This window comes from Columba livia, chromosome 7 (genome assembly GCF_036013475.1).
Source record: "Columba livia isolate bColLiv1 breed racing homer chromosome 7, bColLiv1.pat.W.v2, whole genome shotgun sequence".
In the NCBI taxonomy this organism is placed as follows: Eukaryota; Metazoa; Chordata; class Aves; order Columbiformes; family Columbidae; genus Columba; species Columba livia.
In genome coordinates, this window is record NC_088608.1 from 40,562,686 (window position 1) to 40,589,968 (window position 27,283).

At 57.3% G+C, this 27,283-nt stretch overlaps 3 protein-coding genes across 3 annotated transcripts; all 3 read right to left on the reverse strand.

Moving 5' to 3' along the window:
- Positions 1 to 717: 717 nt before the first annotated feature.
- On the reverse strand, positions 718 to 5,664 carry LOC135579944 (ubiquitin carboxyl-terminal hydrolase 36-like). The gene is made up of 11 exons (XM_065069997.1): positions 5,415 to 5,664; positions 5,120 to 5,341; positions 4,263 to 4,373; positions 3,866 to 3,968; positions 3,467 to 3,534; positions 3,026 to 3,096; positions 2,760 to 2,842; positions 2,323 to 2,434; positions 1,894 to 2,034; positions 1,522 to 1,622; positions 718 to 1,219 (listed from the first exon to the last, which is right to left on the reverse strand). Exons 1-11 carry the CDS (start codon positions 5,662 to 5,664, stop codon positions 718 to 720), a joined length of 1,764 nt encoding a protein of 587 aa, XP_064926069.1.
- An 8,766-nt stretch (positions 5,665 to 14,430) lies between these two features.
- LOC135579945 (ubiquitin carboxyl-terminal hydrolase 36-like) lies at positions 14,431 to 19,166 on the reverse strand. Its single transcript, XM_065069998.1, has 11 exons — positions 18,653 to 19,166; positions 18,358 to 18,579; positions 17,964 to 18,074; positions 17,567 to 17,669; positions 17,169 to 17,236; positions 16,728 to 16,798; positions 16,462 to 16,544; positions 16,025 to 16,136; positions 15,595 to 15,735; positions 15,223 to 15,323; positions 14,431 to 14,932 (listed from the first exon to the last, which is right to left on the reverse strand). Exons 1-11 carry the CDS (start codon positions 19,164 to 19,166, stop codon positions 14,431 to 14,433), a joined length of 2,028 nt encoding a protein of 675 aa, XP_064926070.1.
- A 6,485-nt stretch (positions 19,167 to 25,651) lies between these two features.
- LOC135579946 (olfactory receptor 14C36-like) lies at positions 25,652 to 26,599 on the reverse strand. The gene has a single exon (XM_065069999.1). The coding sequence runs from the start codon at positions 26,597 to 26,599 to the stop codon at positions 25,652 to 25,654; it is 948 nt and encodes a 315-aa protein (XP_064926071.1).
- Positions 26,600 to 27,283: the final 684 nt, after the last annotated feature.

Consider the following 27,283-nt stretch of genomic DNA (forward strand, 5'->3'; position numbering starts at 1 on the left):
GGCTGGGGCGGGCACAGGAACCGGCAGCAGCAGGTGAGGACGTGCACGGTGGTCCCCTCTGCTCTCCTTCCCTGGGGGGCCGCCCTGCAGTTATTGACATAAAGAACAACTTGGTGGTCTAAATAAAAGAGGTTGCTGTGAGCCAAGAGGAGAAAACAAAAAGGGGAGCCCAGAGAAAGGGGAGGGGAAAAGACACAGAGAGGGAGAGGGAAGTGGGGGAGTAGAAGAATCAGAAGTGTTTTCCCTTAGAAGCAGAAAGGAAAAAAGGAAGGAAACTTTAAGAACAGAACCCCCAGCGCCGTCCCCAGCCCCGGCTGCACAGCGGCGCCCAGAGAGCCGGTGCAGCCACTGCCTGGGGAGGAGGCGACTCTGCAGCCTCCAGCTGTGGTGTCACCAGCTCCCATCGCCCCCGGGGACACGCTGCCCTGACAAGGCTGGCAAGGCCGCCCCGCTCCAGGGACTGGCGCAGCCACCCCGCTGTCCTGAGCAAGGAGGCAGCAGCCAATTCTCCAGCCTCTGCAGGGATGGGAACAAGAGCGGGGGCCTGGCCCTGCACCCCAACCCAGAGGGAGGGCAGAGCCCTGGGGTTTAGGGGCTCTCCCCGCCCGCCTCCTGCTTAGCAAGGTACCAGCATCATTCCTGCACTCCCCAACACAAGCGCCGGATCCAGAGGCACGAGGCACCTACTAAAGTCTCTGGGCAGAAGCTCAGACTCACCTATGTGTCGGAAAGCGCCAGCTTCTTGGCCGGTGGTGGTGACATGGTGCTGCTGGGCTGCGGAGCAGCCCTGGCCGACAAGAAGGCTTTCAGCTTTGCCAGCACCAGGCTGGCAGAAGCCCTGCTGCGAGGGTCCCTTGCCGGTGTCCCGGTGTTCTCCCCGCTGCCCCACGGCTCCTGGCCAGGGATGGGCTCCGGCAGCCCAGGGGAGGCGGGCAGGGGCCCGGGCTCCCAGCAGCGCTTCCGGGGAACCTGCGCTTTGGCCCCACTGGTGTGACTGGGACCACAAAGTCCTGGAGCCGCTCTGGGCGCGGGTGGCGGCTGCGAGGAGCGCGGCTTCTTGGGCCTCTGGGCTGTGTCACCGGGAAATGCTGCAGTCGCGCGTTTGGCTTTCAGGGCCAGCTTGGGTGATGGTGACCCAGAAGGCAGCTTGACACGGCCAGGCAGGCTGGAGGCAGCTTTGGAAACGGGACCCTCTGAGCTCTTCCCGGGGCTGGGGATCCTGAGGAAGGCAGAGAAGGGCACGTGTGAACCGCCAGTGTCTGAGTGACTGCAACATACTCATCATAGCTGCGCACGAGAACCAGGAGCCAGAAGCTCCAAGGAGGTGAGGAGCTCTTGATCTGCAGGAAAACCACAACAAGGGGCTGGAGCTCTCTCTGTCACCCTCCCCCGAGCCAGCACATACACGTGGGCACTGGGGCTACTTGGGCCAAGCTCCTTCCCACACCCAGGCATGTGCCCCCAGCCCTGTCCCACACTCTGAGCAGGGACAGAGGGACCGGGGACACAGGGCACGCTCACCTGAGGTAGAACAGCACATACGCCTGCTGGTTAAGGACCACCTTGATGTTACTGGGGCGGACCACGTTGTCATTCATTTGGTACCACTGCCCGTCGCTGGCCTGCAGAGGGAGAGAGAACGGGGTTGGGCTGTGTCCAGGGACGCTCCTGGCCTGAGGAGCAGCAGGAACAGCGCCCGTCAGCAGAGCTCCGCTCCCCAAAACCCCCAGGTGACCCCAGGCAGGTGAGGGGTCTCTGCAAGACCAGAACTCCACACTTCCTGTGACGGAGCACAACCCGTACCCCCAAGTGCTCCACACCACGAACCACTGCTGAGCACCCTCCTGCCGACCCCCAGCACAGAGAGGTGCCAAGAGAGCACCCTGGGCTCACCTTCACGTAGCAGTAGTAGTGTCCTGCGTGGCTGCTGTACCCCGAGTGCACCAGCACCGCGTAGAGCCCGTACATGACCGGATCCCTGCTGGTCTGGGACATGTACGGGCGGATGTTCAGGAGCTCAGGGTAGCCCACGTCCTGCAGAGAGAGGATGTCTCAGAAGCCTGCACAGCAGATGGCAAGAGCAGCTCAGCTGTCCTACGAGTCCCGTCTCGCGAGGGAGGGGGAACCCACTCTCTCCAGGCAGAGCCCACGGTGAGGAAGATGCCGGGATGAGCCAAACTCCCACCACAGCACAGCACAGCTGGGGAAGGGCTGCAGGACTGCGGTAGAGCTCGCCAGCGCACAGAACCACCTCCCACCCTGCGTGGGTCAGCAGGGCCTCGGGACAGGACACAGCCCCGCTCTGGATTGCTGAGCACTCACCTTTGTGATCTTGCCTCCGGTGAAGTCAGCAAAACGCTTCAGAGCAAGCGTGAGAACCCTGGGCGCTCGGTGGATGGTGAAGCGTTTGGTTGCCGACACTTTCTTCTTGCATCTGCACAGGGAGAGATTGAGCTGTTCATGCTGTTCCACCACCCAGGTGCTTGTCAGCCCTGGCCAAGCCACAAACCCCACGGAAATGACCCTGGTGAGAGCGGGTTCTGCTCCAGGGCACCTGCTCACGGCCAGGTCTGCTGGCTCAGGTCCCCGTCTCAAGACGGGGGAGATGAGGAGTGACAGGCTTCATCGCAGGCTTCACAGCCACGCACCTCACGGTTTAGCGGTGGAGCAGGTAGAGAAGCCCTCCTGTACTGCAGCTGCCCTCCTGCTTCCCACCAGCACACCCGCGGCCCCTTCCCGCCCCAGCCCCGCACACTCACTTGTCACACAGGTAGGCGTTCTCTCCGCCCAGCAGGTCTGGCTTCACAAACAGCTCCAGTGCCTGCTCTACGTTTGCGGCTTGCTGCCAGGACAGAGGAGAGGTCAGGGCCAGGCAGAGGAGGCAGCGCAACAACAGAAGCTGATTCCCTCTTGCCTGCACCGTGCCTGACACTGGCAGGTTAAACAGCCTCGAGCAGTAGCGGTGCAGCTGCAGGAACATCCCCTGCAGAGCAGAGCTCCTCCCCACCTGACCCTGCCCCGGTACCGTGATCTCCACCGGCAGGTCCAGACAGGGGTCAAAGGTGTCCGAGACTGCTTTGCACATCGAGCACTTCACTGCAAGAGAACGAGCAGTGAGCACCCCCTGGCACAACACGGCACCACCACCCCCAGCACAGCGCAGGCGGCTGCCGTGTTGCCCTTTTCCGCGTTTGGGCTCTGGGACGGCAGCACCAGCATTCGCAGTCTGTACGTGCTGGGACAACAAGTGTTGCGGGACAGCTGGCAACGTGGGTTCCTTTGCTGGTGGCAATGAGCTGGGGACCCACAGCCAGCAGCTTCGTGACCCACAGATACCAAAAGACTGACCAGCTGCAGCTCTGCATAATTTGCACATGCTTAGTGACTTTCCCAAGTTACTGCAAGGCTCTCGGGGAAACAGCAGCCCTGAGAGTCACAGGCCCAGGCCCTGGCAGCCAGCACTCACCACGGGACCGCAGGGAACCGCCAAAGATCTGGTGGATCAGGGTGGTGGCTTGGGTCTGGCGATCCAACCTAGAGACGGCAGCTCGGATCACACAGCGCCCGCCCCAAGAGCCACCCCCACGGGCCAGCGCTGTGTCCTCAGGATCCAAACCCAGCCCAGTCACAGGATTTGGGGACAGAACCGCAGCTGTGCTGCGGTGGAGGTGTCAGGAGAAGGCAGACAGCAGCCCACGGCTGTATCACAGAGGGGCAGAGAGCTGGGCCATCCACCCCAGACCCTGGAGTCAGCACCTCCCTCCATGAGCCCAGCCCGGGGGACACGTTCACCCCACAGTCCCCTCCCGCGGGCACAGGGGACCAGCAGACAAGGGCAGTTGTCACCACCAGAGGCCCCACATACTCGGTGCAGTCGGGCAGGCAGGCCTTCTGCATGGCATCGATGGTGAAACGGAGGAACTCGTGTGCGTCCTCTTGCCTGCCCAAGCGGATGTGCGGGGCGATCTCTGCAGGAGAGGGAGGGATCAGCCGCAGCACGCGCTGCAACAGAGGCAGGTCCTCCCGCCCTCCCTCGGGACAGCGACTGCGGGGTTTGAGCTCCCTCGGCCCAAACCAGACGTCAGACTCATGTCGGCCGTGGGGGAAGCCCCACAAGGCCCGTGAAGGCCCTGGCAGGCTCAGGGAGTCGTCTCGGAAGAACCTCTGCCAAGACCTGCCCTGATCTCAAAGGTTCTGCTCCTGCAATAGTCTCTGCCCTCCTGCACGGCTACAGGAGGGGACGCGAGGGCAGCCATCCTTACTCTTGAGGTCTCGGACAAAGGACACTGGCTTTATCACGCTGCCGCTGTTCGCGAACGCCTGCGTGACGTGGTTCTGCATGACACATGTCATGCAGAAGCCGCTTTGGTGACCTGGAGTGGGAGAGGAGAAGACAGGACGTTGAGGACAAACCCAGGAGAGATGGAGGCAGTACAGGGGACAGGGAATCTCTGGTCCAGCACGGCTCATCCACGCTCAGTTTTCCTATGAGCTCTGTGCTGCAGCAGAGCTCTGGGGCATCCCGGGGTCACAGGGACCAGCACACACCACCCCGGCTGGAACAGCCCCAGTCACAGCACCAGTCGCTGCAAGCCTCCAGATGAGACAGCATCCACGTGGAGGGGAAACAGGGCACAGGGACTCGCTGATGAGCCCACGGGTCAGCCCTGAGGGGTCGATCCCACCGGAGCCCTACGGACAGGGCTGTGAGTCCCACGTGCTCCCCTCGGTCACGGCTCGGAGCAGAGCCCACCAGATTCCCGTTCAAAGCCGCCTGTGAACAGCACCTGCAGCCTGTACGCAGCCTTGTGCCCTGAGCTCACACGGTCCCCACAGGCTGCGGCTGTTTGGGACCCCTGCTCAGACCCTCATAGACCCATCTTAGTCCTGGCTGTGTGCAGCACAGACAGAGCCTCTCAGACGCAGGATGCAGAGCTCGGGAACACTGCTACGGCCAGGAAAAGTGGATGCTCCCGTATGCAGGAATGTCCTCTCCACGGAGAAACGGGCAGGAGGGAGCAGAGAAGGCACATCCCGGCAGCCGCACAGCCCCGGCAGAGCCGTGCGCAGGGTGCTGAGCGCAGCCCCAGGACAGGCGGGCGCTCCCCTCCCCACTCACAGGTGCGGCTGTGCTCCCTGGACAGCAGGTAGTTGGCGAGCGGTGGCGTGTACGTGAGGCACTGCAGGGTGGCGTTGAGGAAACAGGTGTTTCCCAGGTTGAGCAGCCCGGCGCCGATGCGCTGGACACGCTGCCACTGCATGGCGAGGCGCCCTGCAGGGAACAGCCCCTTCTGGGGCGCAGGGACGCCGTCCCCGAGGCGCCCCGGGGTCCGGTCGCTGCCTGCGGGGAGAGAGAGGCGGGTGAGCCGCGGGCTGCGCAGCGCAGGGAGAGCCCCCCGGCCCTCTGCACCCACCCTGCTTGCCCGGCTGTCCCTCCTCAGCGCCGCGGGGGTGCTCGGCGGGCTCGGTGCGGGGGTTGAGCAGCAGGTACTTGGCCCGCAGCAGCTCCGGCTGGCCGGAGAAGCCGTGGCTGGCGGGCTGGAACTCGATCTTGTGCAGCAGCACCTTCGTGGCCGAGGTGCTCAGCAGCCGGCCCAGCGCCCCGGCCTCGCCCGCGTCCCGCCGCGCTTTCAGCAGCTCCCTCGGCTTCGCCGTGCCCGCCATGGCGTGTCGCCGCACGTGCCAACCGCCTCGAGGTCGCGCCGGTCTCTCGGCCTCTCCCTCTCCACCACCACACACGCTTCCCGCGCCTCCTCCTCAAGTCCCGCCCTTCGCTGCGGTCGCTCGCGCTCGGCTCGGCCCACTGACTCCTCCCCTCGCCTTCGCCGTCCGCTCCGCTCCGCGTCCAGAACAGGACTGAGCTGCGCCTGCGCGTCCCGGCAACGCCAGGGGCGGAGCCTGCCGGGGGCGGGGCTTGTTGTGACGTCATCGCGCTCCGGCCACGCCCCAGGATCATTAAATGGTCACACACTGTGGTTTCAGTGCAGGTTTCAGTGCAGACACCGTGGTGGATTTGGCCAACAAAAGCCTCTGCAAGTCTTACAAGGCCAAGGCGCAAGGTGTGCGCTGGGGGCGGAGCAAACCTGGTGTCCCGGGACAGGCTGGGATGTGACCGGCTGAGCAGTCCTGAGGAGAAGGGCGTGGGAGTTATGATGGGTTTATCTATATTTACTAGAAGTCTCTTAGCATTTTTTTATTTTACTAAACGGTGTTTCTCTCAGTCCAAATTTCTCCCTTCACTTTCGATTCTCTCCCCTATTGGGAGGGGAAGGGGTAGTGGGTGAGCGATCAGCTGCCGCGGTTGTGTTGCCAGCTCGGGTTAAACCACGACACGGGTGAAGGTCCAGAGGAACATCTGTCATGGTGGGGTCAGGGGCACTTGAGCTTTGTGGAGCAGCTCAGTCAATTGGGCCTCTTCAGTCTGCTGAAGGGGACACAGGGCACTGGAAAAGCAGCGACTCCTGCTTGGGGAGATGATGGGGGAGGCAAACCCTTCTGCAGTGGCGGCTGGTGGGACAGAGGCAGCAGCCACCAACACCCTCCAGGGAGCTTTGAACGGAGCATTAGGAAAAACTGAGCAGGCGGGTGGTGCTGCCCTGCAGCAGGACACCCGGGGACTCTCGGTGATCCCCGCCTTTGGAGGTTTCAGCTCACCAGAATGTCACCCAGCCTCACCCTGGGGTGGCTGATACCCTACCAGAGACTGCCCCATCGGTCCCTTTCCCAAAACCCCTTCCATGCTGTTGGAACGATAAAGGACTCAGCATTCCAATTTAATGTGAATCACGCAAAGCCATTTACTACAGAAACAAGCTTCCTTATATATGCAACTATTCTCCGATCGCACGTCCACGCTCCAAGCATGTATTCACTCATTGGATATCATCTATGTTCCCGAGCTGTCCACACGCTGGAGTCCCACTGATGACAGGTCCGTTGATTTACGTCACGTTGAGGCCTTGTTATTGTAGAAATGCCTCTCTCCCAGAGCAGGTCCTGTTTTCAGCTTTTCGGAGTGGCCTTGAGATTCCTTTGGGCCTGACTAATTCAACAATAAATCTCCATCTAACAGAAGCCCCTCCACACACGGATGCTGAGGGAGCTGGCTGAGGTCATTGCTGGACCACTCTTCATCATCTTTGCCAAGTCTTGGGAAACGGGAGAGGTGCCTGAGGACTGGAGGAAAGCAAATGTCACTGTAGTCTTCAAAAAGGACAAGAAGGAGGACCTGGGTAACTATAGACCAGTCAGGCTCACCTCCATCCCTGGGAAACGGCTGGAATGACTTATGCTTGGTGCCATCTCAAGGCATATCAAGGATAAGAGCGTCATTAGGGGCAGTCAACATGGCCTCACCAAGGGGAAGTCGTGCTTGACCAACCTCATTTACTTTTTTGAGGACATAACAAGATGGATGGATGATGGCAGAGCGGTGGACGTGATCTACCTTGACTTGAGTAAGGCATTTGACACAGTCTCCCACAGCATCCTCACAGCTAAACTGAGGGAGTGCAGTCTGGATGAGCGGGTAGTGAGGTGACTGCGAACTCGTGGTCAATGGGGCGGAGTCCAGTTGGAGGACTGTATGTAGTGCAGTGCCTCAGGGGTCAGTACTGGGGCCTGTATTATTCAATACATTAATTAACGATTTAGACGAGGGAATAGAGCGACTTTCAGCAAGTTTGCTGATGACACCAAGCTGGGAGGAGTGGCTGACACGCCAGAGGCTGTGCTGCCATCCAGAGACCTGGACAGGCTGGAGAGTTGGGCGGGGAAAAATTAAATGAAATATAACAAGGGCAAGTGCAGAGTCTTGAATCTGGGCAGGAACAACCCCAGGTTCCAGTATAAGTTGGTGTCACGGAGGCACCCCGGGGTTAGTTTGAGGGACAAGAGGGTGAAGAAGTGAGAAGTAGGGTTTTAGCCCTTCAAAGTGACTTGAATACAGGTTCAGATATCAGTTGAGTAAATTATTAAGGGCCAGCAACTAATACAACAGGAGGTCCACAGAGTGCATGCACGTGGCTTCACCCAAAACAATGCCGGAGCCACCCCTGAGTCCGGGAAGAGTCCACACTTGCCTGAACACGGCGTGGGATTATTTTTAAATACACGTGCAAATGTGCACGGAATATTACACGTGCTTATGTCGAAGCACGGGAGGACACATGCAAATGTGCACGGAAAGTATAAACACATGTGCAAAATGTGCACGGAAAGTAGATGCACTCACAATCCTGCGAGGGTTAATTTTACTTACACCCGTGGCGGCAAGGCAAGCGGAGTCTTTGTCCCGGGCAGGGGGCGCCGTGGCTCCTGGTGTCAGTGGCTCAGCTCGTGCTCCAAGAGACCTGCAACAATGGGCGGACTCTCGACGAGAGTCCCGTTTTTTGATTGGGTGATCAGATCAGACTGTGGGCATTCCAGAAACTTCTCTGCACCCCCACACTGGCTATGGGGGTGCCCCTGAAGCCTCCAAACATCCCCCACACTGGCCACGGTCGTCCAGCGGCTCCCTGGCACCTCGTCACTCCCTTCTCCTAACAGCCCTGGCCAGGGGGCTCTGGGGCCAAACGAAAGAAACTGTAGCAAAGAGAGAGGGAGATGTGTCTACTCCTTCCATGATGAAGGAGGGAGGGGGAGATAAGGGGGTTTGCTTTCTGCCACAGTTGGGGAATGACCTATTAGAGAGCAGCATAGAAGAAAGGGACCTGGGGGTCCTGGGGACAGCAGGATGAGCACGAGCCAGCACTGGGCCCTTGTGGCCAGGAAGGTACCTGGGGTGGATGAGAAGGCGGGTGGTCAGTAGGTCAGAGAGGTTCTCCTGCCCCTCTCCTCTGCCCTGGGGAGACCACACCTGGAATATTGTGTCCAGTTGTGGCCCCTCAGTTCCAGCAGGACAGGGAACTGCTGGAGAGAGTCCAGCGCAGGGCAACAAAGATGCTGAAGGGAGAGGAGCATCTCCCGTGTGAGGAAAGGTGGAGGGAGCTGGGGCTCTGGAACTAGAGAAGAGGAGACTGAGCGGTGACCTTATTAATGTTTACAAATATATAAAGGGTGAGTGTCAGGAGATGGAGCCAGGCTCTTCTCAGTGACAACCAACACTAGGACAAGGGGAAATGCGTTCAAACTGGAACACAAGAGATTCCACTTACATTTGAGAAGAAGCTTTCCAGGTCCCTTCCAACCCCTGACATTCTGTGATTCTGTGATGTCACAGGCTAACTACTCAAGAATTACACCTGCTTTGACAAGTAAGGACATGAAAAAGCTTCAGTTTTTTTCCTGAAGAACAAGGAGTTCCCTTACGGCACGGTCCTCTTTCTGCTATTAGTGACAGTGGCACTAATTCCAAACCACGCTTGAGAGCCGCTTTATTTTTCCTTGTGTCCAAAGCTCATCCCGCTCATCCCTGGGAAGGACTCCTGCCAGTCTCTGCAAAGCACATCTCTCCAACCTTGTGTCATCCACAGGTTTCTGTTCAGCCCAGGACACTTCTCCCCATCCCTTCAGCACACTTCCAGCTCTCAGGTTTTCAGCTGCATGGAGTCAGGCCGCTCCCTTCAAAGTCTTCCCTACAAAAGTCTTCTCTACGTGCTGATGCCAACTATATCGCCTCATGATGTACGGCTCCACGCTCCTTCTGCAGAGCTCCATGGACGGGGCAGTCTTCCTCTTTCTTTCATGGTTATTCACCTTCGCTTGTTTTGTTTTGTTGTTGTCAGGTTTATTTGTTCTGTGGGGACCTCTGCAGCTCCTCCGGCCAGGGTCACCCCTACCCTCCCAGCTCTTCCCAGGGCCAGGAGGGAGGCAGGGGTGTCAGGATCAGCCCAAGGGTGCTGGCCACCAGTGTCCAACGTGCCCCTGAAGTCTCTGTCTGCTCTGCCCACACTGACCCTCACCTGCGCAGGGAGCAGAGCCCTCCCGGCCTGGGACAGGAGTTGGGGTGTTTCCTCCTTCCTGCCAGCCTCCACAGACACCCCACTGTCCTCACTGTTCCTTGTAGATGACCCGGAGCTTCTCCTGGCACACGTCTGCCTGCTGGCGCCCGATGAGCCCCAGGCACACACAGCCCACCACGCAGCCCGCTAGCCTGCCTGCCCAGAGACCCAGCTTCCTGCCACCAGCCCCATGGGCCTGGCCACGCTCCTTCCTGCCCCTGGGCAAGGCTGAGCCCAGGGCGGTGCCCCGAATGGGAAGCCCAAGAAGGCTGCGAGAGACCCAGCAAAGCTCCCACGGGGAGCCCGTGTGCGAGCCCAGGTGCAAAAGGGCAGCAGGAATCCCCGTGGGCCCCACATGGGGCAGGCAGGGCTCTGCAGCTGCCCGGCAGATTTGGCAGCAGCCGTGGCTGGAGCTAAGCTGCCGTGGGGCAGGGAGGGTCCCTCGGCAGGGCTGTGGCTCACCCAGGAACATGACGGCCGCCTCACGCAAGGGCTCCTGCGGGCTCTGCAGGTACGGCAGGCTCTGGCGCAGGTAGTCCTCCACTCTGCTGCTGTCCTCCCTGAGCTGGTGAGAGCACCAGGGGACAGGGCTGGCGCAAAGCCTCCCCCGACGCCCAGGACTGGCCTCGCCTGCCTTCCCCTGCCCAGACACCCATGGTGCCCAGCACGCAGCTGGCGCCGCGGTCTGGAGGGAGCCGGGGTCTGGGTGTCAGAGTCCATTAGCAGCCGTCCTAAATGCCACCGCGCCAGCTTTATTTACCCGGAGCCATCCTGCTCCTTCGTCGGCAGCTTGCTGGATCTGCACTCTTTTCAGAGTGACACGGTAAACAGCTCCTTCTTTTGCTTCTTCACCCCATCCTGAATTGTGCCCTGCCAGGAGAAGGGGCACTACAAAACCAAGACTGAGCTGTGTTGCCACGGGTGAACTGATCTGATCTGCTGGGCTGTGCATTTAGGTTTTCTGTGTAATACTGAAGTGATCTAGAGTAGGCTGAGGCAGATACAGGCTTGAATAATGTGACTAAAATGTGTTGTCTTCTTTTTTCTTCTCTTCATTGGGTTAAAAGGGAAATAATTGCAGTCTTGCAAGAATTCAGCTAATCTGTGGGTCTCTTGTTTTTCTTTCATGCTGCCTTCATTCTATCTGATTTCACTAAATCCTACAAGGATTTTAAGACCCTCTCACAGCCCTGCTACAGCGCCAAGTGGGCATCATTAAACCAGACTCCTCCTTCACAGCTTGCTTTTCAGCGCTGTTTGGATTTGCAGGGAGGAGCAAAGAACAAGAGAATAGTAGACAATGAGGTAACAATTAACTTTTGAAATACGTATACTGGTCCCCCTGCAACCGCATAATGTTTGGTCATCATACACAGCGCTTGAACAATTAAAATTTCATGGCTTTTAAGTACCACAGCGTTAAGCACAGCAATAGCTAAACTAGAAAGGATTTCTTTCGAGGACACTGCGACAAAATCCTGGTTTGGGGAGGCTGGGGTTTGGGTTCTTTATGAGCTGTTTGTTTTACCTCCTCCGTCTCTAAAATATCCCCTAGTCACACAGAATGGTCCGTACGCCAGTGACTTGCCTCTGGAACGCTCTGTGGAGTCTCCACGTCTTCCTTGGTTGGTTCCTCAGACTCTCAGGAAGGCTGTGCAGAGACTCCACATCTTCCTCGCGTGTCTTCCTCCTGGGTGTCCTCCTCCTTTGTCTCCTCCAACATCTCCAAAGACACAGGTTCCGAAAAGAGAAATTCTGAGCCTGTTTGAAAACAACAGAAAGGCAGTTTTGAAATGCCGATAGCACAACATTTACTTTTCATGTCCTTTCTCTTTCTCTCTCCCTTGTGAAACACCACAATTGAAAAAGATCAGCACACAGACAAGGAAGATGCTCAGTCACGTTCATTAGACGCAGCGCCAGCCCCTCTCAGCCCAGGGCACGGTTACCTGCAGCCAAGGCCCCTTCCAGCTCCCCTCGGTCGCTGCTTTCTCTATCACAGTCGGTGCTGCTGTTCAGTGGCCTGAGCCGGTAACCCAGACAGCGCATCTTCTTCTGCCTCGCCTGCCCTGCGTGTGTCCGTGCGGTGCTAAGGCTTCCTCCACCAGGACACCTCCAGATTGAGAAAATGGGTACTGAACATGTTTCTGGAAGCCACCTGTTTTTCTAGGGGAGGCAAAAATGCTTTTCCCAGCAGAAGTCAGCTCCAGCCCTTCTCCCTTTATGCTGTTATGACTCTTGTCTTCCAGCCTGTGCAAACCCCGAGCTTTCCAAAGCCCAGACTCCTACCCTCCAGCTCAGTCAGAACGCAGCATTAACACTTGCTTTTGCATTCAGTTATTTCATGTTCACTCTTAAGATCCCTCAGAATCTTCTCTCTCTCTGACTCTCCTTATTTCCATCTTTTAGAATCTTCTCACCCCTGCTGAGGCTGCTTCTCGCAGATCAACACCTGCCAGAAGCTCCCAGTGCTAAAGATCACTGCGAGGCTTTTTCTTTCATATGCTACCAATATACTCTCGGTAACAATTTCAATCTGACCCACCCAGCTTTGAGATGCACCTTCGTTTTGATGCCAAAAATGCATCTGCAGTTCACAACAGTGACACAAGGATCCTGTGGGACACAGGAAACATTTCCATTACTAACAAAAAGAGTGTCAATGATTTACAGCCTGCAAGTGATGCGTATCACTTGTGATCTACAAATCCTTGCTCTCACTGGGATTCACCTTAATACTTGGCCCTCCCTCCTTCCCATTGTTCGCTCTACCCACGCTCTTTTGTTTTGTTTTCATTACATCCTTTGAGACAGACTTCTACCCGTTTGCAAAAATACCAGGACAAGAAAATATAAACCCTGGTTGTGACCTTGAGGCACTATTACAATGCAAAGATAGACTGTGCGATAGAATCATTTTGGTTGAAAAACACCTCTAAGATCATGGAGTCCAACCGCTCCCCACCCCCGGCACTGAGCCGTGTCCTGAGACCCTCATCTCAGGTCTGTCCAACCCTCCAGGGATGGTGACTCCAGCACTGCCCTGGGCAGTCTGTTCCAATGCCCCACAGCCCTTTGGGGAAGAAATTGTTCCCCAGATTCAACCTCAACCTCCCCTGGCGCAAATTGAGGCCGTTTCCTCTGCTCCTGGCACTTGTTCCTGGGGAGCAGAGCCCGACCCCCCTGGCTCCAAGCTCCTTTCAGGCAGTTCAGAGATCAGAAGGTCTCCCGTCAGCTCCTGTTCTCCTGATGAACCTCCAGGTCCCTCAGCCGCTCCTGATTAGACTTGTGCTCCAGCTTGGTGAGGCCAAGTCCCAGGTGGCCGGTGAGGGAACAGGTGGGATTGGGGAGGGGTGAGGGGCAAATTCATCCATACAATGTCCAGCCTCACAGGGCTGCTTTCCTGCCCATCCAGATGTCTCCAGGAGACCCCCTGGATCAATACCCATTGTAGAATGCTGCTATCACTTCTTGTATACGATGAAAAATGATAGAAAACAACTCGGAAAGAAAAACCCCTCTTTTATGAAATCATGTTTGAAATCTTCACCAAGAAGTATCTGACGGAAAGCTCTCCCAGGAGTTGTCCGAGTGCTGAGGACTCTCTCTCAGCCGTTCCTCCCAGCAGAGCTGTTCCAGCCTCGGATCCTCCCTGTGGCTCCTCTGGCCGCTCCCGCTGTCCCGCCAGCCCAGCCGGTTCCCGAGGGAACGCTCCAGTTTCTTGCCCGGTGTCCCGGTGGCAGCGCCCCGGCCCCACAGGGACCCAGCGCGGGGCTGGGGCGGGCACAGGAACCGGCAGCAGCAGGTGAGGACGTGCACGGTGGTCCCTTCTGCTCTCCTTCCCTGGGGGGCCGCCCTGCAGTTATTGACATAAAGAACAACTTGGTGGTCTAAATAAAAGAGGTTGCTGTGAGCCAAGAGGAGAAAACAAAAAGGGGAGCCCAGAGAAAGGGGAGGGGAAAAGACACAGAGAGGGAGAGGGAAGTGGGGGAGTAGAAGAATCAGAAGTGTTTTCCCTTAGAAGCAGAAAGGAAAAAAGGAAGGAAACTTTAAGAACAGAACCCCCAGCGCCGTCCCCAGTCCCGGCTGCACAGCGGCGCCCAGAGAGCCGGTGCAGCCGCTGCCTGGGGAGGAGGCGACTCTGCAGCCTCCAGCTGCGGTGTCACCAGCTCCCATCGCCCCCGGGGACACGCTGCCCTGACAAGGCTGGCAAGGCCGCCCCGCTCCAGGGACTGGCGCAGCCACCCCGCTGTCCTGAGCAAGGAGGCAGCAGCCAATTCTCCAGCCTCTGCAGGGATGGGAACAAGAGCGGGGGCCTGGCCCCACACCCCGACCCAGAGGGAGGGCAGAGCCCTGGGGTTTAGGGGCTCTCCCCGCCCGCCTCCTGCTTAGCAAGGTACCAACATCATTCCTGCACTCCCCAACACAAGCCCCGGCTCCGGAGGCACGAGGCACCTACTAAAGTCTCTGGGCAGAAGCTCAGACTCACCTATGTGTCGGAAAGCGCCAGCTTCTTGGCCGGTGGTGGTGACATGGTGCTGCTGGGCTGCGGAGCAGCCCTGGCCGACAAGAAGGCTTTCAGCTTTGCCAGCACCAGGCTGGCAGAAGCCCTGCTGCGATGGTCCCTTGCCGGTGTCCCGGTGTTCTCCCCGCTGCCCCACGGCTCCTGGCCAGGGATGGGCTCCGGCAGCCCGGGGGAGGCGGGCAGGGGCCCGGGCTCCCAGCAGCGCTTCCGGGGAACCTGCGCTTTGGCCCCACTGGTGTGACTGGGGCTGCAAAGTCCTGGAGCCGCTCTGGGCGCGGGTGGCGGCTGCGAGGAGCGCGGCTTCTTGGGCCTCTGGGCTGCGTCACCGGGAAACGCTGCAGCCGCGCGTTTGGCTTTCAGGGCCAGCTTGGGTGACGGTGACCCAGAAGGCAGCTTGACACGGCCAGGCAGACTGGAGGCAGCTTTGGAAACGGGACCCTCTGAGCTCTTCCCGGGGCTGGGGATCCTGAGGAAGGCAGAGCAGGGCACGTGTTAACTGCCAGTGTCGGAGCGACTGCAACACTCTCGTCATAGCTGCGCACGAGAACCAGGAGCCAGAAGCTCCGAGGAGGTGAGGAGCTCTTGAGCTGCCGCAAAACTACAACAAGGGGCTGCCACCTTCCCCTGAGCCAGCACACGCACGTGGGCACTGGGGCTACTTGGGCCAAGCTCCTTCCCACATCCAGGCATGTGCCCCCGGCCCTGTCCCACACGCTGAGCAGGGACAGAGGGGCCGGGGACACAGGGCACGCTCACCTGAGGTAGAACAGCACATACGCCTGCTGGTTAAGGACCACCTTGATGTTACTGGGGCGGACCACGTTGTCATTCATTTGGTACCACTGCCCGTCGCTGGCCTGCGGAGGGAGAGAGAACGGGGTTGGGCTGTGTCCAGGGACGCTCCTGGCCTGAGAAGCAGCAGGAACAGCGCCCGTCGGCAGAGCTCCGCTCCCCAAAACCCGCAGGTGACCCCGGGCAGGTGAGGGGTCTCTGCAAGAGCAGAACTCCACACTTCCTGTGACGGAGCACAGCCCGTACCCCCCAGTGCTCCACACCACGCACCTCTGCTGAGCACCCTCCTGCCGACCCCCAGCACAGAGAGGTGCCAAGAGAGCGCCCTGGGCTCACCTTCACGTAGCAGTAGTAGTGTCCTGCGTGGCTGCTGTACCCGGAGTGCACCAGCACCGCGTAGAGCCCGTACGTGACCGGATCCCCGCTGGTCTGGGACATGTACGGGCGGATGTTCAGGAGCTCAGGGTAGCCCACGTCCTGCAGAGAGAGGATGTCTCAGAAGCCTGCACAGCAGATGGCAAGAGCAGCTCAGCTGTTCTACGAGTCCCGTGTCACGAGGAAGGGGGAACCCGCTGTCCACAGGCAGAGCCCACAGTGAGGAAGATGCCGGGATGAGCCAAACTCCCACCACAGCACAGCACAGCTGGGGAAGGGCTGCAGGACTGCGGTAGAGCTCGCACCGCGCACAGAACCGCCTCCCACCCTGCTCGGGGCAGCAGGGCCTCGGGACAGGACACAGCCCCGCTCTGGATTGCTGAGCACTCACCTTTGTGATCTTGCCTCCGGTGAAGTCGGCAAAACGCTTCAGAGCAAGCGTGAGAACCTTGGGCGCTCGGTGGATGGTGAAGCGTTTGGTTGCCGACACTTTCTTCTTGCATCTGCACAGGGAGAGCTTGAGCTGTTCACGCTGTTCCGCCACCCAGGTGCTTGCCAGCCCTGGCCAAGCCACAAACCCCACGGAAATGACCCTGCTGAGAGCGGGTTCTGCTCCAGGGCACCTGCTCACGGCCAGGTCTGCTGGCTCAGGTCCCCGTCTCAAGACGAGGGAGATGAGGAGTGACAGGCTTCACCGCAGGCTTCACAGCCACGCACCTCACGGTTTAGCGGTGGAGCAGGTAGAGAAGCCCTCCTGTACTGCAGCTGCCCTCCTGCTTCCCACCAGCACACCCGCGGCCCCTTCCCGCCCCAGCCCCGCACACTCACTTGTCACACAGGTAGGCGTTCTCTCCGCCCAGCAGGTCTGGCTTCACAAACAGCTCCAGTGCCTGCTCTACGTTTGCGGCTTGCTGCCAGGACAGAGGAGAGGTCAGGGCCAGGCAGAGGAGGCAGCGCAACAACAGAAGCTGATTCCCTCTTGCCTGCACCGTGCCTGACACTGGCAGGTTAAACAGCCTCGAGCAGCAGCGGTGCAGCTGCAGGAACATCCCCTGCAGAGCAGAGCTCCTCCCCACCTGACCCTGCCCCGGTACCGTGATCTCCACCGGCAGGTCCAGACAGGGGTCAAAGGTGTCCGAGACTGCTTTGCACATCGAGCACTTCACTGCAAGAGAACAAGCAGTGAGCACCCCCTGGCACAACACGGCACCACCACCCCCAGCACAGCGCAGGCGGCTGCCGTGTTGCCCTTTTCCGCGTTTGGGCTCTGGGACGGCAGCACCAGCATTCGCAGTCTGTACGTGCTGGGACAACAAGTGTTGCGGGACAGCTGGCAACGTGGGTTCCTTTGCTGGTGGCAATGAGCTGGGGACCCACAGCCAGCAGCTTCGTGACCCACAGATACCAAAAGACTGAGCAGCTGCAGCTCTGCATAATTTGCACATGCTTAGTGACTTTCCCAAGTTACTGCAAGGCTCTCGGGGAAACAGCAGCCCTGAGAGTCACAGGCCCAGGCCCTGGCAGCCAGCACTCACCACGGGACCGCAGGGAACCGCCAAAGATCTGGTGGATCAGGGTGGTGGCTTGGGTCTGGCGATCCAACCTAGAGACGGCAGCTCGGATCACACAGCGCCCGCCCCAAGAGCCACCCCCACGTGCCTGCGCTGTGTCCTCAGGATCCAAACCCAGCCCAGTCACAGGATTTGGGGACAGAACGGCATTTTGCTGGGGTGGAGGTGTCAGGAGAAGGCAGACAGCAGCCCACGGCTGTGTCACAGAGGGGCAGAATGCTGGGCCATCCACCCCAGACCCTGGAGTCAGCACCTCCCTCCATGAGCCCAGCCCGGGGGACACGTTCACCCCACAGTCCCCTCCCGCGGGCACAGGGGACCAGCAGACAAGGGCAGTGACGGCCACCAGAGGCCCCACATACTCGGTGCAGTCGGGCAGGCAGGCCTTCTGCATGGCATCGATGGTGAAACGGAGGAACTCGTGTGCGTCCTCTTGCCTGCCCAAGCGGATGTGCGGGGCGATCTCTGCAGGAGAGGGAGGGATCAGCCGCAGCACGCGCTGCAACAGAGGCAGGTCCTCCCGCCCTCCCTCGGGGCAGCGACTGCGGGGTTTGAGCTCCCTCGGCCCAAACCAGACGTCAGACTCATGTCGGCCGTGGGGGAAGCCCCACAAGGCCCGTGAAGGCCCTGGCAGGCTCAGTGAGTCGTCTCGGAAGAACCTCTGCCAAGACCTGCCCTGATCTCAAAGGTTCTGCTCCTGCAATAGTCTCTGCCCTCCTGCACGGCTACAGGAGGGGACGCGAGGGCAGCCATCCTTACTCTTGAGGTCTCGGACAAGGGACACTGGCTTTATCACGCTGCCGCTGTTCGCGAACGCCTGCGTGACGTGGTTCTGCATGACGCACATCATGCAGAAGCCGCTTTGGTGACCTGGAGTGGGAGAGGAGAAGACAGAACGTTGAGGACAAACTCATCTTAGTCCTGGCTGTGTGCAGCACAGACAGAGCCTCTCAGACGCAGGATGCAGAGCTCGGGAACACTGCTACGGCCAGGAAAAGTGGATGCTCCCGTATGCAGGAATGTCCTCTCCACGGAGAAACGGGCAGGAGGGAGCAGAGAAGGCACATCCCGGCAGCCGCACAGCCCCGGCAGAGCCGTGCGCAGGGTGCTGAGCGCAGCCCCGGGACAGGCGGGCGCTCCCCTCCCCACTCACAGGTGCGGCTGTGCTCCCTGGACAGCAGGTAGTTGGCGAGCGGTGGCGTGTACGTGAGGCACTGCAGGGTGGCGTTGAGGAAACAGGTGTTTCCCAGGTTGAGCAGCCCGGCGCCGATGCGCTGGACACGCTGCCACTGCATGGCGAGGCGCCCTGCAGGGAACAGCCCCTTCTGGGGCGCAGGGACGCCGTCCCCGAGGCGCCCCGGGGTCCGGTCGCTGCCTGCGGGGAGAGAGAGGCGGGTGAGCCGCGGGCTGCGCAGCGCAGGGAGAGCCCCCCGGCCCTCTGCACCCACCCTGCTTGCCCGGCTGTCCCTCCTCAGCGCCGCGGGGGTGCTCGGCGGGCTCGGTGCGGGGGTTGAGCAGCAGGTACTTGGCCCGCAGCAGCTCCGGCTGGCCGGAGAAGCCGTGGCTGGCGGGCTGGAACTCGATCTTGTGCAGCAGCACCTTCGTGGCCGAGGTGCTCAGCAGCCGGCCCAGCGCCCCGGCCTTGCCCGCGTCCCGCCGCGCTTTCAGCAGCTCCCTCGGCTTCGCCGTGCCCGCCATGGCGTGTCGCCGCACGTGCCACCGCCTCGAGGTCGCGCCGGTCTCTCGGCCTCTCCCTCTCCACCACCACACACGCTTCCCGCGCCTCCTCCTCAAGTCCCGCCCTTCGCTGCGGTCGCTCGCGTTCGGCTCGGCCCACTGACTCCTCCCCTCGCCTTCGCCGTCCGCTCCGCTCCGCGTCCAGAACAGGACTGAGCTGCGCCTGCGCGTCCCGGCAACGCCAGGAGCGGAGCCTGCCGGGGGCGGGGCTTGTTGTGACGTCATCGCGCTCCGGCCACGCCCCAGCATCATTAAATGGTCACACACTGTGGTTTCAGTGCAGGGGAACCTGGACACCGTGGTGGATTTGGCCAACAAAAGCCTCTGCAAGTCTTACAAGGCCAAGGCGCAAGGTGTGCGCTGGGGGCGGAGCAAACCTGGTGTCCCGGGACATGCTGGGATGTGACCGGCTGAGCAGTCCTGAGGAGAAGGGCGTGGGAGTTATGATGGGTTTATCTATATTTACTAGAAGTCTATCAGCATTTTTTTATTTTACTAAACTGTGTTTCTCTCAGTCCAAATTTCTCCCTTCACTTTCGATTCTCTTCCCTATTGGGAGGGGAAGGGGTTGGGGGTGAGTGATCAGCTGCCGCGGTTGTGTTGCCAGCTCGGGTTAAACTACGACACGGGTGAAGGTCCAGAGGAACATCTGTCATGGTGGGGTCAGGGGCACTTGAGCTTTGTGGAGCAGCTCAGTCAATTGGGCCTCTTCAGTCTGCTGAAGGGGACACAGGGCACTGGAAAAGCAGTGACTCCTGCTTGGGGAGATGATGGGGGAGGCAAACCCTTCTGCAGTGGCGGCTGGTGGGACAGAGGCAGCAGCCACCAACACCCTCCAGGGAGCTTTGAACGGAGCATTAGGAAAAACTGAGCAGGCGGGTGGTGCTGCCCTGCAGCAGGACACCCGGGGACTCTCGGTGATCCCCGCCTTTGGAGGTTTCAGCTCACGAAAATGTCACCCAGCCTCACCCTGGGGTGTCTGATACCCTACCAGAGACTGCCCCATCGGTCCCTTTCCCAAAACCCCTTCCATGCTGTTGGAACGATAAAGGACTCAGCATTCCAATTTAATGTGAATCACGCAAAGCCATTTATTACAGAAACAAGCTTCCTTATATATGCAACTATTCTCCGATCGCACGTCCACGCTCCAAGCATGTATTCACTCATTGGATATCATCTATGTTCCCGAGCTGTCCACACGCTGGAGTCCCACTGATGACAGGTCCGTTGATTTACGTCACGTTGAGGCCTTGTTATTGTAGAAATGCCTCTCTCCCAGAGCAGGTCCTGTTTTCAGCTTTTCGAAGTGGCCTTGAGATTCCTTTGGGCCTGACTAATTCAACAATAAATGTCCATCTAACAGAAACCCCTCCACACACGGATGCTGAGGGAGCTGGCTGAGGTCATTGCTGGACCACTCTTCATCATCTTTGCCAAGTCTTGGGAAACGGGAGAGGTGCCTGAGGACTGGAGGAAAGCAAATGTCACTGTAGTCTTCAAAAAGGACAAGAAGGAGGACCTGGGTAACTATAGACCAGTCAGGCTCACCTCCATCCCTGGGAAACGGCTGGAATGACTTATGCTTGGTGCCATCTCAAGGCATATCAAGGATAAGAGGGTCATTAGGGGCAGTCAACATGACCTCACCAAGGGGAAGTCGTGCTTGACCAACCTCATTGACTTTTTTGAGGACATAACAAGATGGATGGATGATGGCAGAGCGGTGGACGTGATCTACCTTGACTTGAGTAAGGCATTTGACACAGTCTCCCACAGCATCCTCACAGCTAAACTGAGGGAGTGCGGTCTGGATGACCGGGTAGTGAGGTGACTGTGAACTGGCTGAAGGGAAGAAGCCAGAGAGTCGTGGTCAATGTGGCAGAGTCCAGTTGGAGGACTGTATCTAGTGCAGTGCCTCAGGGGTCAGTACTGGGGCCTGTATTATTCAAAATATTCATCAATGATTTGGATGAGGGAATAAATAGAGTGACTGTCAGCAAGTTTGGTGATGACACCAAGCTGGGAGGAGTGGCTGACACTGGAAGCTGTGCTGCCATCCAGAGACCTGGACAGGCTGGAGAGTTGGGCGGGGAAAAATGTAATGAAATATAACAAGGGAAGGTGTAGAGTATTGCATCTGGGTAGGAACAGCCCCAGGTTCCAGTATAAGTTGAGGAATGACCTATTAGAGAGCAGCATAGAAGAAAGGGACCTGGGGATCCTGGTGGACAGCAGGATGACCATGAGCCAGCACTGGGCCCTTGTGGCCAGGAAGGCCAATGGTACCTGGGGTGGATTAGAAGGGGGGTGGTCAGTAGGTCAGAGAGGTTCTCCTGTCCCTCTACTCTGCCCTGGGGAGACCTCACCTGGAATATTGTGTCCAGTTGTGGCCCCTCAGTTCCAGCAGGACAGGGAACTGCTGGAGAGAGTCCAGCGCAGCCACCAAGATGCTGAAGGGAGTGGAGCATCTCCCGTGTGAGGAAAGGCTGAGGGAGCTGGGGCTCTGGAGCTGGACAAGAGGAGACTGAGGGGTGACTCCTTCATGGGGATCAATATGGAAAGGGGGAGTGTCAGGAGGATGGAGCCAGGCTCTTCTCGGTGACAACCAGTGGTATGACAAGGGGAAATGGGTTCAAACTGGAACACAGGAGTTTCCGCTTAAAGATGAGAAGAAACTTGTTCCTGGTGAGGGTGGCAGAGCCTGGCCCAGGCTGCCCAGGGAGGTTGTGGAGTCTCCTTCTGTGCAGACATTCCAACCCACCTGGACACCTTCCTGTGTAACCTCATCTGGGTGTTCCTGCTCCATGGGGGGATTGCACTGGATGAGCTTTCCAGGTCCCTTTCAACCCCTGACATTCTGTGATTCTGTGATACCAGAAGTTAACTATTGAAAAATTACACCTGCTTTGACAAGTAAGGACATGAAATAGCTTCAGTTTTTCTCCTGAAGAACAAGGAGTTCCCTTACGGCACGGTCCTCTTTCTCTTATTAGTGACAGTGGCACTAATTCCAAACCATGCTTGAGAGCCGCTTTATTTTTCCTTGTGTCCAAAGCTCATTCTGCTTATCCCTGGGAAGGACTCCTGCCAGTCTCTGCAAAGCACATCTCTCCAACCTTGTGTCATCCACAGGTTTCTGTTCAGCCCAGGACACTTCTCCCCATCCCTTCAGCACACTGCCAGCTCTCAGGTTTTCAGCTGCATGGAGTCAGGCCGCTCCCTTCAAAGTCTTCCCTACAAAAGTCTTCTCTACGTGCTGATGCCAACTATATCGCCTCATGATGTACGGCTCCACGCTCCTTCTGCAGAGCTCCATGGACGGGGCAGTCTTCCTCTTTCTTTCATGGTTATTCACCTTCACTTGGCGGCTCATGGAGAGGCCGGCTGCCCCGGCCCTGGGGCCTTGGGCTGTGGGGGCTCTGGGGGCCATCCCCCTACATCCTCGTCCTGCTCCAGCGGCAACTCGACGCAACACGGACATCCACCCTGGCCCAGGGGACAGCATGGGGGGATCACCGGAGAGAGGAGCCCGGGGACCCACGGGCCACATGGCCCAGGCCCGGTGGGGAGCGGAGCCGCCCCTGACCCGCGCTGTGCCCTCCCTGGCCTCTCCATGAGCCGCCACTGCCCGTCCCGGGGCTGAGCGGCTGAGTGCAGCCGCTCCCTGACAGACCGAGCCCTGCAGCAGCGCTGACCAATCCCAGCCCTGGGCTGCGCCGCTGCTGGCGCTCATTGGCTGGCGCTGGGCCGCAGGGTGGGCCGTGGGCGGGGTTTGGAGCATGGCGGCAGCGCCGGTTCTGCCGCCTCGAGGAACCCGGTACCGGCCCCGGCGCTGCTGTGTCCATGAGACGGGGCTGGAGCCCCTGCGGCCTCGCCAGGGCCCATCACAGCCCTGGGGAGTGGGGCCGGGCTGTGCTGTGGCAGATCTGGCCTGGGCACTCCTGGACAGGCACCCGGCTGCCCAACCTACCATGACTCCCCGTGGCGCTTTCGATGATCGAACCGGTGTCAGCGAGTCATCATTAATTAATTGCCTTTGGATTATTAGAATTAATATTAACTTTCACTCGGTGAGGTTCGATTATTTTATTAGTCTTTTGCAATGCCCTGCACTAGTGTTATTTTCATCCCATTCATCCATCGTCCCATATTGTTGATTATTTTAATTGTCACCGTTTGTTTACTGCTCTAATACTTTGTTCTCAATTGAGAGCGAAGTCTCAGTTGATTACTGTTAATCATGCGTGTGTTCCGTATGATGGTTCTGTTCCCCACCCAGAGCTCATTCTCAGGAAAGTAATTCATTGTTAACATGACCTCCTGTGGAATAATTACTGAGAGAGCAAATTACTGAAACTAAATACCAAGGATACACTTATTGAGAATAAAGCTATATCCACATCTTCAGAATATAAGGCAGCTGCCCAGAGGGGAAGAAATCTGCTCCCTATGCTTCCACCTGCATGAAACAACACAGATCAACCTTCACAAAATGACATAAATCCTAAACTAACGAACCTAAACCAAGCTAACCCAACAAAGCTAAACCAAACAACCTAAGACAACCTAAACTCAACTTCACCAATCTTCAGCAACAGAAACCAACCAACCGGAAATGGGCTACAGACAGACACCCTACAAATCACCCATAAAGTAACTAATTCAGCATAAACCAACCAACCCAAAATTCACCCGTCAAACAACCAGCCTTAAAAAACACCCAAAACTAAGTAATATAAACCGAGCTAAAACAAACTTAAATGAGCATTCAAACAGGGTAGAAACAAACAAGGTAGAAACACAAAAGCTGACGAAAAAGAATGTAGAAACAAAGAAGCTACAAACTGAGAAGCTACAAACAAAGAAGCTGGAAAAAAAGGAAGACTTATAAAGAACCTAGAAAATGTGTTAAAAAAAGGCTCCAAAGTCAACCGACTCTAAACAACGAACCTCAAGCAGCCAACCAGCCTCAGACAACCTAAAGCAAATGACCTAAACCAACCCCAGACAAATAACCAACCTAAACCAAAACAGCCAGAACCAACCAACCTGAAAGAGCCACCGCAAACCAACCAAACTAAACCAACAAACCCAAAACAACCTACGAAGAACCTATAAACCATGTGAATGGCAAAGGAAGTGTCAGGGACATCCAGCAGCTGTGCCCAGCACCTGGCCACTAAAGGAAGGGACAGTCCCCTGGGCCTCATGGGCACAGAGACCCTTGGGGACAGCACCTCAAGGGCTCCTCCAAAGGGTGCTGGGGAGCGGGGCGGTAGGGGGGCTGCACCTGGGGGCCCCGTCACCCCCATGTCACAGGGCCAGCACCCAGCATCGCAGCAGTCACAGTGCCCCAGGGCAGGAGAAACAGCAGCGTCCTGCCATGCCCATGGCCAGAGCTGGCCCCGGGCAGCCCCAAGACATCCCAGAGAAGCCCTGGAGGAGCTGGTGTGGATGGATTCTGAGTGATCACTGAGGTTCATGCAACACATTCCTTTGAAGTCCTGACAGCCATGACCTTGAGCTAATAAGAAGAAATCACTGGCAGCTCTGTTTTGCAGCGAAGCATGTCTGACAGCACTGACATCTGTTAAAAGACAACCCAGGGCTGGGCTCATAGATTTAGCTTCTTTTGTGAGACAGCACTCTAGTTTTTTTAAAGTTGTAAGTGCATGTGCAGTACCTACAGATGAAAAAAGGCTTGCTGAAACTCTCTGAGCTTTATTCCAAAATTCTGTGTTTGAGTTACAGGACTCTGAGAGCTGATGTATGTCTTGTTTTTGCCATACGGCTCTGTTGTGTGGTAAAATGTCAGGGTGAAAGAATGTTAGTTGTCCGAAGTCTCAAGGCCCTCCTAATGCTCTTGCCGGGATGCTCTTCCATGCTCGCTGCCCGCAGATCAAAACCAAATCCTCAGGTAAACCTACGGGATCTGTTCCAAGAGTGATTTGTGGTGTTGCACCACAGGGAGTGACTGGCATACAACCCTGTAGGGGACACATCAAACCCTAAACTATTTATATACCGACATGTTGTGAAATTTAGATAAAAGCAAATAGGTACCTGTAAGGTTCCCATGATGTCTAATTCCTGTGGTTCAAGGGGCAATGCAGGAAAATCATTAAACTTATACAATTTATCATGGTACCATGTAGCTTTTTCCCAGGCAGTCTGTCTCCAAGTTTCCCGACACCACCACAATGGCTGCATAACTCCTGGCTTGGTGCAATTGCTTCTAACAGTTTCATTGTATAAGTTACCTAAATGTTCTGTTGCTGGTACTCCTACTAAGCATGTATGAAAAGGATCTGTTGGTGTGGATAAAGAAGCACAGAAAATAGCTGCATGGGTTAAGTTTGCTAAGGTAAGCCATACGTTTTCTTGCTGAATCAGGCCTCTGCCGATGGGCCACCCAGAGACTCCAAGGAGAAGGCAACAAGGTCGTACACATCTTGACAGTATCCATTTCACTTGAGAACCTGCAGAGACACAAGCAGAGCCCCTTCCCCAGGTTGTTAGATCAACAGATCCTGACCATTCGTTAGACACAGGCCTCCGAGTCAGAGAGGCTGGCTTCATGCCTCTGGAGAAGTGCCATGGATGAAGAAATTCCTTGACAAACATGGTTATCACAGATCAAATGCTCAATGCGCAGGAGATTCCTGAGATGAACTGGAAATAACTTCTGAAGACACATGGGTAACTTATTACTGCTGACAGAAAAATGATTGAATCTGCTTCTCCAGTGCCACTTTCATCTCCTTGTTCCTCATGCTGTAGATTACGGGGTTCACTGCTGGAGGCAACACTGAGTACAGAAAAGATACCACCAGGTCCAGGCTTGGGGAGGAGATGGAGGGGGGCTTCAGGTAGGAAAACATGGAAGTACTGATAAACAGGGAGACCATGGCCAGGTGAGGGAGGCACGTGGAAAAGGCTTTGTGCCGTCCCTGCTCAGAGGGGATCCTCAGCACGGCCCTGAAGATCTGCACATAGGACAGTATGATTAATAGAAAACACCCAAATCCTAAAGAGACGCTAACCACCAGAAGCCCAGCTTCCCTGAAATAGGTGTCTGAGCAGGAGAGCTTGAGGATCTGGGGGATTTCACAGAAGAACTGGTCCACAGCATTGCCCTTGCAGAGCGGCAGTGAAAATGTATTGGCCGTGTGCAGCAGAGCATTGAGAAAGCCACTGGCCCAGGCAGCTGCTGCCATGTGCACACAAGCTCTGCTGCCCAGGAGGGTCCCGTAGTGCAGGGGTTTGCAGATGGCAACATAGCGGTCGTAGGACATGATGGTGAGAAGAGAAAGCTCTGCTCCAAAGAAGAAGACGACCATTAAAACTTGGGCAGTGCATTCTTGATAGGTGATGGCTCTGGTGTCCCAGAGGGAATTGGCCATGGACTTGGGGACAGTGGTGGAGATGAAGCCCAGGTCGAGCATGGAGAGGTTGAGCAGGAAGAAGTACATGGGGGTGTGGAGGTGCTGGTCACAGGCTATGGTGGTGATGATGAGGCCGTTGCCCAGGAGGGCAGCCAGGTAGATGCCCAGGAAGAGCCAGAAGTGCAAGAGCTGCAGCTCCCGTGTGTCTGTGAACGCCAGGAGGAGGAACTGGGTGATGGAGCTGCTGTTAGACGTGCTCCCTCTGGGCATGAGGACAATGTCATAGGAGAAAAAGACAATGACAAGCTACAAAAGAATTCTCTGAGCAAAATCAAAGCCATTTCCCATAGAAGCCCCACTGTCACACACAGACACTTTTCTTTTTCCTGGAGACCGCCTTCAGCTTTGTAGCTGGAGCCCTGGTTGGTGCTTGATAAGCATCTGATGAAGAACTGGCCCTCTACCATGGGCTCCTGATAAGTCAGCCTGACTCTAAAGAAGTGGGCAGGGGAGGTGGCCAGTCCTGGTGTTCAACCTTGTCAAGTGCAAACCACTGCTAATGCCGACAGGCCGGTCAGCATCTGCACTCCCCGTGATAAGATACGGGAATGGTAAGGGCAGTTTCAGAGTTCTAGAGTTTTATAGCTTCCACCCAATTTCACCTTGAGAGGGTTCTTGGGTGTCAGAAACCCTTAGCGTTTCTGCTGCACTGGGGGAGAACAGCATGAGTCCTGTGATGCAAGACGTTGTCTGTGGCTTACTGCACAGTGAGACGAGCTGGTCTGTCCCTCTGTCTTGCTCCAGCTGCCCTGGGCTGGCACCTTTCTGAGATGGAGGCTGATCACACTCCCATGTTGACCTGAAAAGCCATCAGGCACTGCTGAGAGCAGAGGGATCCACCTCAGACCATGACATGTCTCACCCTTTGCTAAGGTCTCAGCATCCCAGGTTTAG